Source organism: Mastigoproctus giganteus, chromosome 4 (assembly GCF_048544385.1).
Source record: "Mastigoproctus giganteus isolate SK-2022 chromosome 4, ASM4854438v1, whole genome shotgun sequence".
NCBI classification, from domain to species: Eukaryota; Metazoa; Arthropoda; class Arachnida; order Uropygi; family Thelyphonidae; genus Mastigoproctus; species Mastigoproctus giganteus.
Genome location: NC_143578.1, coordinates 221,911,480 through 221,930,499, shown reverse-complemented (window position 1 = coordinate 221,930,499; position 19,020 = coordinate 221,911,480). Strand labels below are relative to the sequence as shown.

The window sequence follows — 19,020 nt, the reverse complement described above, 5'->3', positions numbered from 1 at the left end:
TCGTTCAAGGTTTAGGCCTAAATGGTTATCAAATGAACTAATGAGACTCGTGACAGAGAAGAAAAATGCATGGGATGCATATAAATTATCGGGTGACGCAGAAGCCTATGGCAGATATAAGCTAGTCTGTAATCAAGTCACAAAGGAGGTTCGGCAGGCGAAGGCGGATTACGAGAAATCTTTGGCAAAAGATGCTAAGAAAAACAGCAAGGATTTCTTTACTTATATAAACTCTAAAAGGAAGGGGATGAATATGATTGGTCCACTTGACATCGATGGTTCGACTGTTGATGATCCTGCTCAGATAGCAAACAAACTGAATGAGTATTTTGCATCTACATTCACACGTGAGGAATTATTACAGTTTGAAAATGGAAGAAGGTTATCAAATTGTAGCAGTGTGCTTAATGATTTTGTAATAACTGAGAGCAAAGTGGAGGAGAAATTGTTGAAGTTAAACATAAGAAAGGCACCTGGGGTGGATGGGATCTATCCAGTTATTTTAAAGGAGGCGGCAAAGCAACTAAGCAAACCCTTAGCCATAATTATGAGAGCATCCTTGGACTCAGGGGAGGTTCCCACGGACTGGAGATGTGCAAATGTGTCCCCAATTCACAAAGGTGGATCGAAGGGTGACACGAGTAATTACAGACCAGTTAGTTTAACTTCTGTTCCGGGTAAAATAATGGAGTCACTGGTTAAAGATGCATTGCAGGATCATCCAGACAAGACTGCAGCAATAATTCAAACACAGCATGGGTTTGTTAAGGGAAAGTCTTGTCTGACAAATTTGATTGGTTATTATGATGTGGTCACAAAGGAACTGGATGCAAAAAATAATTTTGATATCATATACTTGGATTTCAGGAAAGCTTTTGACACTGTTGCGCATGGAAGACTACTGTACAAATTGGAGCAGAATGGTATTAAGGGTAAGTTGCTACAATGGATAAAAGGATGGTTAAGTGGGAGAAGACAGAGGGTGGTAATCAATGGGTGCTGTTCTTCGTGGACTAATGTTATTAGTGGAGTCCCACAGGGTTCGGTGTTGGGTCCACTGTTGTTTTGTGTATTTATCAATGAGATTGATGAAGGTATATCAGGCTTAATGTCGAAGTTTGCAGATGACACAAAGGTTGGCAGGGTTGTTAATGACAGTAATGGCAGTGTGCTACTGCAACAGGATCTAGATAATTTGGGCAGATGGGCTAAGAAGTGGCAACTGAAGTTTAACCTTGACAAATGCAAAGTACTGCATATGGGTAGAAGTAACCCCAGAGAAACATACCAACTGTGTGGTACTACACTTAAGGTGGTAGAAAATGAAAAAGACCTGGGAGTAATTGTGCAGTCAGATATGAAGTTCTCTGAGCAATGCAGACAGGCTGCTAGGGCGGGTCATGGGGTTTTGTCAATGATATATAGGAATTTTGCTAGCAGGGAAAAGGAGGTGATTGTCCCTCTGTATAAGGCAATGGTCAGGCCACGCCTTGAGTACGGCGTACAGGTCTGGAGGCCTCATTTTAGGAAGGATGTAGATTTGCTTGAGCGTGTACAGAGAAGAGCAACACGATTGGTGAGGGGAATGAAGGGATTCTCTTACCAAGAGAGGCTTAAGTTCTGCAAATTGCAGTGGCTGGAGACTAGGCACCTGCGCGGTGATCTGATTGAGGTCTATAAGGCCTTGAATGGGTTGAGCACGCCGAATTCTGATGGGATCCTTCCACTTGTTCAGATTACGAACCTACGGGGACATAAGTTCAAATTAAGAAAGGACAGATGTAGACTAGATGTGCGGAAATTTGCCTTTAGCCAGCGGGTGGTTAATTGCTGGAACAAACTTCCATCTGTCGTTGTGGAAGTTGATAGGTTAAATAAATTTAAGGAGGAACTGGACAGGCATTTGGAGGGAATGGTGTGAATTTTTTTTTGGCTGATGCTGCATAAGCTCCTACACTTGCTTTCTTGCATCATGTGCCACTACTACTACTACTACTACTACCATCCAGCTCAACCAACTGCTGGAAGTGCTTCCTACGCAACTGTGCCTGTGACCACCCAGTAAGGAAGAAAATGCCAAAGCATGAAGCAGAGCATCAAAATGAATACATTCATTCATCATGTGAACATACTACTTCGAATGATTCCTGGATATTCAAGTCAGTGAACATCGAATAGCAGACCAAAGAAGGTTTGTTTGTTATTTGGTTTTTAGGAGCATTAGCAACTAAGGCCATATTGCTCCGGGGGGGGGGGGGATATGCAGTGGTCATTCCCTGACTTTTCTGCATCTTCTGTATTTGGTGGGCATGGGCTCGAACCCCGGTCTAATCAAGAAGCATGTGCTATGCACTGCTGTTCCTGCTCACCTGGCTACGGAGGCACCAAAAGAAGGACCATCGTCATGAAGAGCCTGATTGCTCCTGCAATCTTGGAAAAAAAAAAAAAAAAAAAAAAACCAAGCAGGACGTGAGCAATCAGCCACAAACAACAAAGGATACGGACAACATGGAACCAGAGGAGGAAGAGCAAGAAGAAATACAACCTACAGCAGCTGAAGCAGAAAGAGACAAGGTCATGATATCAAGAATAGAAGGCAAGTGGAAGAAGACTAACAGAATTTGAAGGAATGGACCCCAAAGAATACTGAAGCAGAGACCGAACAGAATCCTGCGGAGAATCGCAGACCACTTCAATTGGCAAATAATACCGCATTACCTCACAACAATGGTGCAACACTGGAGGCCATCCATACAGATGTACACTTTGGTGCCATAACAGCCACTAGGATTAAGGAAAGATGCGTGAGACCAGCAGCAGTCTGCAAGTCTTCATATCTGACTGTACATCTTTAAATGTACAGGCAGATATGAAGTTTTCTGAGCAGTGCAGACAGTCTGCAAGAGTAGCTCATAGTGTCTTGTCAATGATATACAGGAACTTTTATAGCAGGGATAAGGAGGTGATTATCCTGTTGTATAAGGCAATAGTCAGGCCACACCTTGAGTACTGTATACAGGTCTGGAGGGCTCATTTTAAGGATGTAGAGCTGTTGGAACAAGTACAGAGAAGGGCAACAAAATTAGTGAATGGAACAAAGGATTGCTCTTATGAAGAAAGGCTTCTGGAGACTAGGCACCTGCGAGGTGATCTGATCCTTGGCTTTGGTGAAGATAAATGGGCTAAGGTAAAGAAAGCCAACACGAGAAATGTCAGATAACTTACGTGGAAAACTAGTTTCCCGACACTGGACTCTAGCGCTACTCGCACGGTAAACAGATGGTAGGTGTTATCGGTCTGGAGCCAAAATCAAGAAGGATATATTGATTTACAGGTAGGCATGGCAAATGATGAAATGATTGATGGTGGGCGTGACAGATGACAAGCTATTGTGTAGTCATTGGTTGGCATTATAATCTGTATTTATGAGTAAAAACAGTGCATAATAGTTTTGTGATGAACAATAAACAGGTAATAGTAATGATGAATCTTTTAAAGGTGGAAGAAATTTGTACGAAAAATAAAACGTTGGTTGATTTTTTGATGAAAACTAAATTAATAAAAGTTTTGTTCTGTTCATTTTTATGTTCTTCATTATGTTTTTTTTCTCATTATTAAAAGCAGATTTTTGGAATTCATGAGCGTTTTTACTATACTGTTGATTTAGGTTTGGTTACGAAAAAAGGAAAAGGTTTCTTTATTTTTCGTTATATTTCATAACTTGACCTTAAAAATAAAAAGTACAGTAATAAAAAATTTATATTTTGTTAATAAACAATTTATGTGCTAGTCCACCCATGATTCTAAATAAAAAAGGTTAGGTTACCCCCTCCATTTCGGGAGGGGTTCAAGCTCCTATGGGTTTCAAGTGGAGGTTACCTGATCTTTTTTCACCATTAGGGCATATTATTGAACAAGAAAATAAAAATATGGTTATAAAAAAATTAATTTTTTTATGAATGTATTTCTAAATATGGCTGAATCTAAAGAAAAAAAGGTTAGGGTACCCCTTCACTTTGGGAGTGTGTCAAGCTCCCATAGGATTCAAGCGGAGCTAACCTGACCCTTTTTTTTTTTTTTTTATTTATTTATTTATTTTATTTGTATTTGCATCCATGGCATTTAAAGATCCTGAGGATGTGCCTGAATTTGTTTCATTCGAGTCAGATGACGATTCTGGAATACATTAGTAGTGGCATTTGATGCAAGAAAGCAAGCTCATGCAGCATCATCCAAAAAAAAAAAAAAAAAAAAAACCCCACTTCCACTTCACCCCTCTGTTCGTTCAAAATACCTGTCCAGCTGAGCCTTAAACTTATTTAGGCTATCAACCTCTGGTCCTTGAGGTTGTCACAGACATTCTCTCAGATATGCCAGACAAGCTGTTCTTGCTACCTGGGAGTCTAAAACGCTGATGGAACTGATATTCGGGTGACACTCAAATCAAAGTGGATCTAATTTCGGCGAAGTCCGGACGGTCTATGACAGCCAAATCCTCTGCTTGCACCTTCACGATGGTGGGACTGTTAGTAATCCTGGGTATAACCTTCATGCACAAGTACATGGTGGGTGAGCACCCAGGTGTGAACCAACGTAAGCAGAGGTCGAGGTGTGGCGCCCACACCACATGGAGGAACGCCGCCCCTCTATGTTACCAGGCAGTACTAGGTGGTAGATGATTCTCATCAACCGGTGAAATACCACCACTTTGCTTATTGGAGGCTTGAAGTGGTGGAACCCTTCCACCAATGTTTAGTCTCTAGAGCTAAGTTCCGGCCAACCCTTCCCTATCTCTTCCATCATGCAGTACGATTGATGATTTTTGAGGTTATGATGAATGTCGTGGCGAGATCCAATATTCCTTACATTTCGAGGGTACAGCTCTAAAACGGTGTTCGCAGGCCGGCCGCTAGTTAGTACACCGGACTGAACCTATTGGTAACTCTCTAGGAAGCTTCTGGATCAGCTAGTGTATAATCTTGCTACCTCTACTCTGCCGGATAGTGACTGGAGGGAGTCCGAGTAGTGTGTATGCGGGGAGCATTGTCGAGGCCACGTTATGTCAAGGATCTGGGTATATTCTTACCACATGTACGCCATATCCAAAATTTCATTACTTCATACAGCATGTCCCACCCACTTTTTCTTACTATTGAATACACCATGAATTGTCAAAATAATAGAGGAAGCTTATCTGCGAAAAGATCTAAACCTCCCAAGGACTTCCTAATTCATTTCACAAATATACGTGGTCTCAATTCTAATCTCAACGATGTCCATTTCCACTTGCAGTCTTCCAAACCCCATGTACTTTTTCTGACTGAATCTCAGTTATCAGTTGATTCAACTACTGCTCATCTCAGATGTCCAAATTATTTGCTGTATGATTCCTTTCGCCTCAAAGGTGGTACTTGTGCATATGTCCGTTCTGATATTCCCTGTCAGAGACTTGGCAATTTGGAATCTCCTCTCTTTGATCTTCTCTGGCTTAAAATCTCTCTACCTCATTGTGTAAAATTCATCTGTTGTCTCTACCGTTCTCCCAACTCCACTAATCACTTGGAGCTCTTTGACTTCCTCTCTTTGCAACTTGACTTTCTCCAGTCCAACTTTCCTAACAGTGAGGTAATTTTCCTTGGTGATTTTAACGTTCACAACTCCAGCTGGCTTCCGTTTTCTAGTCACACCGACCCAGCAGGTCGAGATGCTGAGGCTTTTGCAATTACTAATGACCTAGCACAGATTGTTCATTTACCTACAAGAATACCGGACAATCCTAATCATACAGCCAATACGCTTGATCTTTTTCTCACAAACAATCCTTCTAAGTGCACAGTCGAAGAGAGAGGTCCTATAGGCACTTCAGATCACAACGTGATGATTGTCTCTTCTCCAATGGAACCTTTATCGCATTGCTATTCCCAACCTCGTATTGTTTGGCATTACAAGAATGCAAAATGGAATGACCTGCGAGACTTCTTTTCTTCTTTTCCCTGGTCCGATTACTGTTTCAAAACTTCTGAAGTCAACGTTTGCCCAGATCGTGTCAGTGAAATTATTCTTGCAGGAATGGAATCCTTTATCCCACACTCCACTTTAAAATCTCATCCTTTATCTAAACCTAGGTTTTCCAATAAATGTGCTAAGGCTGTCCAAGAGAAGAACGTTGCATATCTTAATTGGCTTGTTTCTAATTCTTCAGTTTCATTTTCTGCCTACACCAAAGCTCGCAACAATTGTAAAGCAGTTATTAATCAGTCCAAACTAGAGTTTGAACAGGCTAAGAGTAGAAAACTTGCTTCTTGCCCTAATGGTAGCCGAGCATTCTGGTCTCTTGCCAAAGCTATTGGCCGCAACTTTTGCTCATCTCTGCTCCCACCTCTGTCCAAACCAGATGGTTCTGTTGTCACTTCAGCCAAGGATAAAGCTGACCTGCTAGCATCCCATTTTTCTTTGAGCTCATGTATTAATGATCTTGGTAAAACACATCCCACCATTCCTAACACGCTCCATTCAATGCCTCCTGTGGTCTTCCGTCAAAAGGATATCAGAAGGATTTTGATGAATCTTGATGCTAAGAAAGCTCCAGGTCCTGATGGTATTTCTCCACTTGTTCTCAAAACCTGTGCTCCTGAACTTACTCCTATTCTTTGCTGCCTTTTTTCACTTTCTTATTCCAAAGGTGTTTTTCCTTCTGCTTGGAAATTTGCTCATATCCAGCCAGTTCCTAAAAAGGGTGACAAATCCCTCCCATCCAATTATCGTCCCATTGCAATTACTTCTACTCTTTCTAAAGTAATGGAGAAATCAATTAACCGCCAACTCTTAAACTACCTAGAAACCTACTGTCTGATCAACGATCGCCAGTATGGATTCTGTCAGTGTCGATCCACTGGTGATATTCTGGCTTATGTTACCCATTTATGGACTAATTCAATGGAAAGGTTCGGTGAAACACAAGTAGTTGCTCTTGACATCTCAAAGGCTTTTGATCGTGTTTTGCATAAAGGTCTTCTAAGCAAGCTTCCATCTTATGGTTTGCCAACTGTTTTTAGTAATTGGTTATCTAGTTTTCTCTCTGATCGCTCACTGAGGGTGATGGTAGATGGGTCTCTGTCTTCTAACTTCTCCACTAATGCCGGTGTCCCCCAAGGTTCAGTTCTTTCTCCCACTCTTTTCCTCTTGTATATCAATGACCTTCTTCCATTGAGTGGAAATCCTATCCATAGTTTTGATGATAGCACATTGCATTCAACTTTCCATTTTGAGAAACCTTGACCAGCTCAATCAGCCTCAAGTTCACGAAAATCTGCTGCCAATTCCTTAAATGCCGATCTTCAGGTAATTCTCCAGTGGGGCAAAGAACTTAGTTGATTTCAACCCTTCTAAAACTCAATCTTGTCTTATATCTCGCAAAAAGGATTCTTCTGCTCCCATGCTTATCTTTAGTGACACTCTGATTTCTAGGCAAAATGATATATCTCTTTTGGGGATTACCCTGACTTCTAATCTCTCTTGGCACAAGCACATTACAAATATTGCTTCCTCTGCATCTAAAAAACTTGGTTTTCTCTTTCGCTCTCGGCGTTACTTTTCTTCCAAACAGCTGCTCACTCTGTATAAATCGCAAATCCGCCCTGCCATGGAATATTGTTCCCACATCCGGGGTGGTGCCCCCAGAACCTCTCTCAGGCTTCTTGATTCCATTCAGAAGAGGGCAGTTAGGTTAATTAATGATTCATCTCTAACAGAGTCTCTCCACTCGCTGTCTCATAGACGCACTGTTTCTGCTGCATGCCTCTTCCACAGATACTTCCATGGGCACTGTTCTTCTGAATTGGCTTCTATAATTCCTGCTCTCTCTTTCAAAACAGTCCGAACACGTGCCGCCACCAGCCAACATCCATGTACTGTCCAACTTCAAACCCACAGAACCAACTTTTCATCTTCCTCATTTATTCATTCAACTGCCGTTTTCTGGAACAACCTTCCTTCATACGTATTTCCTGAAAATTACAATCTACAGAAGTTCAAGTCCAATGTCAACATATATCTTCTTTCGTCTTCTCAATCTCCAACCCAAGCACGGTACTAAGTACTATAGGTTATAATACCTCTCGTGTTTGGGGTTCTCATAAAAAAAAAAAAAAAAAAACCACAAGGGATGGAAGTCTGTTCCACCAACCAACCACCCGCTGGCTAAAGGCAAATTTCCACACGTCTATCCTACATCTGTCTTTCCTCAATTTGAATTTATGCCCTCTCAGGTGATTTTTCTGAGCTAGAGGAAGAATCCCATCAGCATTGAGCATGCTTAAACCATACAAGGCTTTATACACCTCTATCAGATCACCTCGCTGGTGCCTAGTCTCCAGACACTGTAATTTGCAAAACTTAAGCCTTTCTTCGTAAGAGCGCCCCTTTGTTCCATTCACTAATCTTGTTGCCCTTCTCTGTACTCGTTCCAGCAGTTCTACATCCTTCTTGAAATGAGGCCTCCAGACCTGTATACAGTACTCTAGGTGTGGCCTGACCATTGCCTTATACAATGGAATAATCACCTCCTTATCCCTGCTGGAAAAATTCCTGTATTGACAATACTCCATGAGCTACTCTTGCAGCCCATCTGCACTGCTCAGAGAACTTCATATCTGCCTGCACAACCACCCACAAGTACCTTTCATTCTCTACCACTGTCAGTGTAGTACCACAGAGTTGATACGTTGCTCTGGGGTTGCTGTTTCCCATGTGTAGTACTTTACATTTGTCAATGTTAAACTTCATTTGCCACCTCTCAGCCCATCTACTCAACCTTTCCAGATCCTGTTGCAGCAGCATAGTGTCAGTAGTGTCCTTGACAACCCTGCCAACCTTTGTATCATCTGCAAACTTGGACATTAAGCTTGATATACCATCATCAATATCATTTATAAATACAGAAAACAATAATGGACCCAACACTGAGCCCTGAGGGACTCCACTAATAACATTAGTCCACGATGAGCAGTGTCCATTGATTACCACTCTGTCTTCTCCCCCTCAACCACCCCTTTATCCATAGCAGCAATTTGCCTCCAATGTCACACTGCTGTAATTTGTGTAGCAGTCTTCCATGTGCAACAGTATCAAAAGCCTTTCTAAGATCCAAGTATATAATATCAAAGTTATTCCCTGCATCCAGTTCTTTTGTGACTGCATCATAGTATCCAATCAAATTGGTCAGGCAAGACTTTCCCTTAACAAAACCATGCTGTGTCCGAGCTATAACTGAAGTCTTATCTAGATGATCCCGCAGTGTTTCTTAACCAGTGCCTCCATTAATTTTCTTGGAAAACAAGTTAAACTCACAGGTCTGTAATTACTTGTCAGCCTTTGATTCTCCTTTGTGAATTGGGGTCACATTTGCACATCTCCAGTCTATGGGTACCTCCCCTGAGTCCAAGGAAGCTCTCATAATTATGGCTAAGGGTTTGCTTACTTCCTTTGCTGCCTCCTTTAATATAACTGGATAGATCCCATCCACCCCGGGTGCCTTTCTTGTGTTCATCTTCAACAGTTTCTCCTCCACTTTACTCCCAGTGATTTCAAGATTCTGTAGCTTACTGCTAGAGTTGAATACACCTCTGGCATTCCCCTTGCTGAATAACTCCTCATGTGTGAATGTCGATGCAAAATATTCATTTAGTTTGTTAGCTACCTGAGCAGGATCATCAACAGTTGACCCATCAATATCAAGTGGACCAATCTGATTCATCCCCTTCCTTCTAGAGTTTACATAAGTAAAGAACTCTTTGCTGTTTTTCTTTGCATCCCTTGCCAAGGATTTCCCGTAATCTGTCTTCGCCTGCCTAACCTCCTTTGTAACTTGGTTGCATAATCAACTTGTATCTATCATAGGCTTCTGTGTCATGTGTTAATTTGTAAGTATCCCATGCATTTTTCTTCTCTGCCATATGCCTCATTAGTTCATCTGACATCCATTTTGGCCTAAACCTTGAACAATATTTCTTAGTTGGTATGTAAAGCCTAGTAGCTTCCAAGATAAGTTCTTTGAATGCTTCCCATTTTGAATTTGCTGTTGGTAACATCATCAGTTGGTCCCACTGTATAGAATTTAAATACTGTCTCAGTCCATCGTAGTCGCCTTTACGGAAGCAATAACCCTTCCCTTTACCCCTAATGGTAGTTACCTCTTTGAGTAAATCCCACTTCAGCACACTGTGATCACTGCCACCTAGTGGTTCATTTATCTGCAGATTCTTAATGCATGAAGAATCACTGCTGATAATCAAATCAAGAGTATTACTCCCTCTAGTTACCTCCCGAACATGCTGATGTAGAAAACAATCATCCAATAAATCCACAAAAGCCCTGCTAGTGTGTGAGTAACCAGCCCCCAAATTCCAGTAAATATCTGGGAAATTAAAATCTCCCATTATAAGACTCTCTGATTTACTGGCACACTATTTCCCTGTACAGTTCCTTATTATACTCATCAAAGTCATTAGGCCTATGGCACACTCCTACTCTCAATTTTGATCTCCCAATGCTTATGTCACACTAAACTGACTCAACACTGCACTGTCCAGCGATGTCGACTGGCTTCACTTCCTTGGTTTTTATGTGTTTCTTAACTAATAGCATAACCCCTCCCCTCTTCCTATCCTGTCTATCCTTTCTGTAGACGTTGTACTCCCCAAATTGCAGTTCTGCATCCTTTATATCTGTGTGACACCACGTCTCCGATATCCCAACAATATCTGCCTTTGTTGTTTTGAGCAATACCTCAAATTCATCAAATTTATTTACATTGGTGTACACGCAAGTATACCTGCACCTGTTTCTATTCTTAGCTACCCTAACACAACCCATGTGTTAACTTGTACCGCAATGGCTCCCAGCAGTCTCTGAAATACCATGCATCTTGTTTTTCAGGCTTCTGCTCATTCTAATAGAAGCAGTGCAAGAATCTCTTTCACCTCTGCCAGTGGCTACTGTCAATCTATTGGTCTTTGTCTCTTGGTCTATTGGTCTTTTTAACCATTATGGAAAGCATTCATTGGGGCAAGTTACCATTAGTGCTTCTGAGTGATACTAGACTGATGTTATCGTGTGTTGTGCTTGCACACCAATCAGCACATCGTTTTCCATGCCTACCTGTCAATCAATTATCGTTCTTGACTTTGCTCCAGACCGATAACACCTATCGTCTGTTTACCAAGCGAGCAGCGCTAGAGTGCCGTATCAGGAAGCTAATTTCCAGCGTAAGTTATCTGATGTTTCTCGTCGTTCTCACGTTGGCTTTCTTTACTTTCACCGATGAATGTTTTCATTGTTTGCTCATTTGGTTTTTTTTGGGGGGGGGGGGGGTCACACTCATGTATACTAACCAGCATCCATCCATCATCGCAGTTCAGCCAAAAAAAAAAAAAAAACCTTATTAGGCTGCTACCCTTTAGATGTACAGAAACTTAAGCACTATGTGCAAACAGACCCATGGCTAATGTTCACTTCATTTGCATTAAAATTTATAGTCACATTGTCTAGCCATTCCAATTTAGCCATAATGGCAGATTCTGACTGACCTGAGTATTACTTCTCTCTTGGGTCATTTTAAGTATCTGAACTGTTACCACGAACCACACCTGAACTATATTTTCCACCATCTCATACGATAGGCAATTCTCCTCACACACGTGGATTTAATTTGCTTCACAAATGAAGAAATTTTATAATGGATTACACCTTAACCTTCTCCAGGATCCACCTCTTGCTGTATTCATTGCTATAGTTCAGTAACCAAAATATCTAGAAAAACAAAAAAAAAAAAAAAAAATGCATTAACTTATAAGAATCAGTAATATATATACACACACACACAATATCAAATCTGTTATAATTCAAATGATCAAATCAAAGAACACATACCCCTCATATCTGTAAAAAAAAAACTATCACTATATAAATTCATCATCACACAGATAATATTATCCCACAATTTTTTTTATTTTTTTTTTATTAATCGTAAAAGTAACTTCGCCAAAGGAGGAGAGGACAGGATTTGAGCATAATCATTTAAACTGTGGAAAACAAAGGGCATGATAATGAATTATTTTGCTGCTACTTTTAAAACTACCATGTTTTTCTAGGCAAATGAAGTTCTAGGTAAAGGACATGATCAACAAAATGAAACTAGTGTTTACTTGTTCCTACACTAACACTGTAAAGATTTTTGAATGGGTGAACTTTAAAATATTTTCATTAAAAGTTAAACTTTTGTTAAAACAGCATTTGTTAAATAGGATTTTATTGCAAATTATTGTTTTTATTTTATTGGTAACACAATGTCAGCATACTCTAAGGAATCATCCTGTGCAGATATTTAGTAGATATATATTATTTTATACATTTGGTTTTCTTCCATTTATATTTGCATAAAAGTAATCACACTTGAAAAAGAAACAGTTCAAAAACAATTATAACTTTAATTTCTTTGTAATATACTCGTATTAAAGGATACGAGTCACTCTGAGGCCTTCTAAAGTTATCAGGAAGATTAGCTTCATATACTGCCCGAGCTTTGCTGTTTCCCATCTGCTGCAAGCACTAGTGTTTTTAAACCAATTATATACTGTTAACAATAATACATAAAAATACCAGTATTAAAAAAAAAAAAAAAAAAAAAATTTCTCAATAAATTTTGATGATGATTAGGTGCAATAAAGTAAGGAAAAAACAAAAAAGTACTTGAATTCATGTTTTAAATCAAACTTTTATTATAATAATAAATATTCTGAGAAAAAAAAAAATTATCAAACATATAGTTAATCTAAAAACAAAAAACATATTGAAATTGCAAATTTGGTTATGTCTAAGAATCCACGCTCTCCAAATAAAGTGAGCACTTAAGAAACTCAAGTGTGTTATCATTTAAACTATAATTTTGGTACATTTAATTATCACTGGAAAATGCCCTCTTGGATTCTATGCTGGTTGGTGCTATTGTACAGAGGTAGTTGTAGAGGAGCTGCAGTTTACCCTCCTCCCCCTTATTCCCTCATCTTCAAAAAATCTTATTTCCTTTTTATCAAAAATAAAAAATTTCCTGTTTGATTTTTATGGCACCGTATTTGTGTTAACGAAAGAAAGGGACTGACATTTAAGCTTGGTGAGGAAATCAAATAGAAGATGTGGGGATTATCTACCTTAGTATTACCTACAATGGCATTTGTTGCTAATATTTTGTGCAACAGCTCCCACAAGCTACCTGACTGCATTAAAAAAAAAAAAAAAAAAAAGAATTTCCAGAAGCTGAGGAATTTTCCCATATATTATATGTGAGCTGTCAGTTTCTCAAGAGCAATAACACAAATAAAAAACAAGTCATTTATCATAAAAAAACTACTTCCAAGTATATACCTAACTGGTATTCATTTACACGTAATCTATTCATTTTTCTCATTTAACCTGTTAACACATACCATCATTTTCATAAAATCTCTAAATTAACAATATCAATTCTCTTTACAACAGCAACCATAAGTCGCTAACTTAATACTAACAACTCCATATATATATATATATATTTCTCTTAATTTAGCAATATCAATTTTCTTTACAACTCAACCGATAAGCCAACTCAATACTAAACATTTCCTTTTATTTCTTGTAATTTCTTCAACTTCAACCTTACTTCAAAATAATCTACCACTTTAAGTACCATTTCCAACACAGTTCAGAGGACTTCCCTTCATTCTTCTCCAATTGTACAAATTGGAGCAGAATGGTATTAAGGGTAAGTTGCTACAATGGATAAAAGGATGGTTGAGTGGGAGAAGACAGAGGGTGGTAATTAATGGGTGCTGCTCCTCGTGGACTAATGTTATTAGTGAAGTCCCACAGGGTTCGGTGTTGGGTCCTCTGTTGTTTTGTATATTTATCAATGATATTGATGAAGGTATATCAGGCTTAGTGTCGAAGTTTGCAGATGACACAAAGGTTGGCAGGGTTGTTAATGACAGTAATGGCAGTGTGCTACTGCAACAGGATCTAGATAATTTGGGCAGATGGGCTAAGAAGTGACAACTGAAGTTTAACCTTGACAAATGCAAAGTACTGCATATGGGTCGAAGTAACCCCAGAGAAATGTACCAACTGTGTGGTACTACACTTAAGGTGGTAGAAAATGAAAAAGACGGGGGAGTAATTGTGCAGTCAGATATGAAGTTTTCTGAGCAATGTAGACAGGCTGGTCATGGGATTTTGTCATTGATATATAGGAATTTTGCTAGCAGGGAAAAGGAGGTGATTGTCCCTCTGTATAAGGCAATGGTCAGGCCACACCTTGAGTACTGCATACAGGTCTGGAGGCCTCATTTTAGGAAGGATGTAGATTTGCTTGAGCGTCTACAGAGAAGGGTAACAAGATTGGTGAGGGGAATGAAAGGATCCTCTTACCAAGAGAGGCTAAGTTCTGCAAATTGCAGTGGCTGGATGTTTGTTTGTTTGTTATTTGGTTTTTACGAGCATTAGCAACTAAGGCCATATTGCTCCAGGATATGCGGTGGTCATTCCCTGACCTTTCCACATCCTCCGCATTTGGTGGTGACGAGCTCGAACCCCGGTCTAATCAAGAAGCGTGTGTTACGCACTGCTATTCCTTCCCACCTGGCTATGGAGGCGCCGCAGCAGCTGGAGACTAGGCACCTGCGCAGTGATCTGATTGAGGTGTATAAGGCCTAATTAAGAAAAGACAGAGGTAGAATAGATGTGCGGAAATTTGCCTTTAGCCAGCGGGTGGTTAATTGCTGGAACAAACTTCCATCTGTCGTTGTGGAAGTTGATAGGTTAAATAAATTTAAGGAGGAACTGGACAGGCATTTGGAGGGAATGGTGTGTGTGTTTTTTTTTTTTTTTTTGGCTATCAGCCATTTTTGGCAGATGCTTATACACTTGCTTTCTTGCATCACATGCCACTACTACTATGGTGGGGTTTTATTGTATGGATTCCTTCCATGGAGTGCTTAGTTGAACTTTGCCGTATAGCTCTTCCAGTACTGTCTTATTTCAGGAACAGTTCTCTGTTAATACTGAAGGAAATTACCACAAATGTAGTAGAAGCCAGGGCACTATCTGACTGGCTTGTTATTCAACTTCCGGATTAACTTCTAGCACAGGAACATGCCCAGGGGAACTCTTCATTATATAGCTTGACACTCCCAGAACTACCACTGCAAGTCTGCAACCCCTCCGAACAACCACCACAAACCCCTCTTTTAGCACAAGCACCTTATTTATTTCCTTCTCATTTATTTATTTATTTATTCAGTTGAATGCAAGTTACAATCTCCCCTTGTACTACTTTTTTTTTTTATATGCAAACTAAGGTGCATGCCTCAGAGGGGTTTTTGCACGCATTTACACTATCTCCCCCTATCTAATTCAAACTATCCAATCACAGTGTTATTCTTTAAGCTCACTCTTCTTCTTCTTCCTTTGGTGGGAAAAACAATGTTTTTCCTACACGACGAAACTCTTTCATCTTTTACCTCAAGATCACCTGCTGACAATACCTTTGAACTGCTCCATACTGACGCCCTTTCCCAAAATATGCACTAAGTGTCACACCCTCAGATAGCGGTGCAAGAGGGAATAAACTATTGTTCGGAAGCTTTTAATTTTAAACTCTTCTGCCTGCCATGCCACTGTTCACCATATTCCTTAAGTGCCCACTCCTTAAGTGTCCCCCCAGAGGGGTTTTTGCACGCATTTACAAGGGCAAGTTTCTGCTACACATAAAGATACGGATAAACTTTTAGTGTGAATGGATGGGTGAAATGGGAATTTTTTTTTTTTGGAAAAAAACAGTGGTTATCAAGAGACACTGTGCTTTGTGGACTAATGTTCCCCAGGGTTCAGTGCTGGATCCATTGTTGTTTTCAATATTTATTAATTATATTGATTACAGTATACATCATGCTAAATGTCTAAGTTTGCAGCACTAAACTCTTCTAGTGTTTCTTTCACTTCTTCCTGGTGACTATCATTAACCTAGTGGTCAATGACAGTCACCAGGGCAAGCTACTGAAACAAGATCTGGGAAAATTGGGCCAATGGGCTGAAAAATGGCAGTGTAAGTTTAACATTGACAAATGCAAGGTACTACACATGGGTAGCAATAATGCCAGAGTAACTTATCAACTGTGTGGTACTACACTCAGGGTAGTGTAGAATAAATAAGACCTGGGGTAATTGTGCAGTCAGACATGAAATTCCCTGAGCAGTGCAGATACCCTGCTAGAACAGCTCATGGGGTTTTATCAATGATATATAGAAACTTTGCTAGCAGAGATAAGGTGATTATCCCTTTGTTATGGTTAGGTCACATCCTGGGTATGGTATACAGCTCTGAAGCCTCACCTTTAAGAAGTGACGGAAATCTGCTAGAACTGGTACAGAGAAGGACAACCAGACTGGTGAAGAAAACAAAAGGGTGCTCTTACCTAGAAAGAACTTCAGTTCTGCAAATTGCAGTCTCGAGACTAGGCACCTGTGAGGTGATCAAGGCCTTGAATGGATTGAGAAAGCTGAATGTGAATGGCATTCTTCCTCTTGCCGAGACTACACATGAGGTGGGGACATACATTTAAGTTGAGTTAGGAAGGATGGTTCCTGGATAGATGTGCAGTGCAGAGGGTAGTTGATCGTTGGAACAACTCCCATCTGCTGTTGTGGAAGTGGATGGTTCGAAGGAGGGTATGATTGGGATGGAGGAAGTGTGCAGCTTTTTTTTTTTTTTCTTTTGGCTTAACTTGCTTTTTAGCATCATTTGCCATTGCTGCTGCTACTACTATAAGACACTTTAAACAATTAATCAGGTTTGTAATTAAATTATATACAAATCTTATAGCTGCTTAATTTGTTTTTTCCCTGGAGTTTGTAACTGCTGGAGAACCTGTTCCAGTTGCACTTTCTGTGCATAAGCTAACTAATGGTCACATGCAAATAGCCTTGATGAGGAAATCAGTGTAATTCTGAACTATGCTACTAGTCTGTCACTTCTGCAACTCTAATCCTCCAAATTCTGACCTTTCCTCTATCTACATCAATTTATCTTTCTGTACAAAAGAAATTGCTTCTAACTAGAGAAGGCCATGCTGGTAAGTCTTCGCCCCATAAGTGGAGTTCCTCAGGTCTGCAGTTGATCCAAAGAGGGATTATATAATGAAAACTTGTTATTATACTGCACTATATAAAAAAGCAATGGTCCAAACAAAGATATAGAGAAGGAAATTTCAAAACTAAAACAGCAGTATCTAAACATGGAAATAACACATTTTTAACTGTTGTTTTTTTTTTTTAACCCTTGGTAAAAAAAAAAAAAAAAAAAAAATTAAAATATTGTATTTTATTAGCCTTAAAAAATTGTGCTAAAACTTATGCAAAAATAAACACCACAATCTGAACTTACAGCAACTTGTTCTGGTGTCCATGTATCTAAATTTACAGATTTTACTTTGGAAATATGAACACCCAAATTCCTGTGAATACCAGCACAACGTATACAAAGAAAAATTCCCAGATTCCAAGAAGCCCATCTTGGTCCTATAAAAAGAAGCAAGACTTTATTGAGAATTTAACTTATCTTTCAAAATAATATTTTATATACAAAAAAATTACTAATAATGCTTCAAAAGCAAAATTTAAAGTCTGATATAATCATACTTACTGGGTTAATATCTATTAAAACACACAGGTAACAATATATTAAATGTTAAAGCTAGAATAGGACACTACTCTGAATAAATTAGAAATAATTTATTAAATGATAATAAAAATAAAAACCCAAAATAGAAAAAAAGTAGAAGGGGAAAGGGAGATTACCATATTTTAAAGTGTTCCAGTCTTCGACAGCAAAGTTTGGGATTTTTTTTTTTTTTATTAGACTAAGAAAAAAACTGCACAGAGTAATTACCTCCACAGGGGGACTTGACTGTGATTACAAATACAGAAGACTGCAACTGGCCCATGTCAACACCTGAGGAAGTTGTATACTCTTAACAACTGCCATTTCCTGGAATTGAACAGACTGTGATGACCACCCCAAGAAAACTGTCATGCTGTGATCTATTAGATGATTTGGAGGTGGGGGGGGTGGCTGAATGGACTAGACTTGGTTCAGTTGACTAGCTGTTAGCTCTCTTGAATTCTTTATAACCTCTGGATGTGGGAGGAAGGGGGAGGGGAGATACCTCGGTTGGGGTTTTGAGACTGGAGTAGAAAGAAATCCAGGAAGGGGTAGACAGTGAATCTGCCAATGTTTCTACATATGTTAGCACCTGGGCTATGTTGAATGAACCAGGTTTCTATGAACTCCTTCCATGAAGGTCTACAAAACATGGAGAATCTCAGGGCTCTTAAGGTTAAAGGTACTGTTCCTAACAATGCTGCAAAATGCCACGTCACCTCCCCCCCTCTCAAACAGCCCATGCAGAACTTTGGAACTGTATCAATACAACAGCTTCCTTAACATACTTATGATAAGAGGGGAACTCCTTTCCACATAGGAAAAGAAGTGCCCTCTTTTATCAAGTTCTTGGGGCTAGGCTTTGTGGACAAGGTTCAGGTGCTCAACTACACAAGGCCTAGCCCCAAGAACTTGACAAAAGGTTTGTAATTAAACATTTTCTGTCTCAACAGTTATTTGCCACAGTTCACTAATGGCAACATCAAGGAATGCACTGAACAGTTTAGGCACCATCCTAGATTGGGCCAACCATGAAAGCCCTCCCCATTTCATCCAATACTGCTCATGAGTCTTCATCATTTGAGATATCTTTATTACAAAATATGCAAACTGGGCCTCAATTCCAACTGCATATTAGGCTTACACAAAATTCTAATTTCTTATTTCAAACAAGTCAGGGGCTTACATCTGGTGAGTATGGGCTTGGCACATTCAGGGTCCTGAGCTGGATATCACCATTCTTTTTTCTTTTTCTTGGTGATTCCCCCCTCTCT

At 39.6% G+C, this 19,020-nt stretch overlaps 1 protein-coding gene across 1 annotated transcript in view; it reads right to left on the bottom strand.

The window, feature by feature from the left end:
• The window catches only part of LOC150087427 (stromal membrane-associated protein 1-like), a 141,259-nt gene that overhangs the window by 76,028 nt on the left and 46,211 nt on the right, over nucleotides 1-19,020 (bottom strand). Inside the window, exons 2-3 of the mRNA XM_090372482.1 lie at nucleotides 17,471-17,604; nucleotides 12,521-12,606 (exon numbers count right to left, since the gene is read on the bottom strand). Of these exons, the coding sequence (XP_090228608.1) occupies nucleotides 12,521-12,606; nucleotides 17,471-17,604 (220 nt within the window). The remainder of the gene's footprint in view (nucleotides 1-12,520; nucleotides 12,607-17,470; nucleotides 17,605-19,020) is intronic.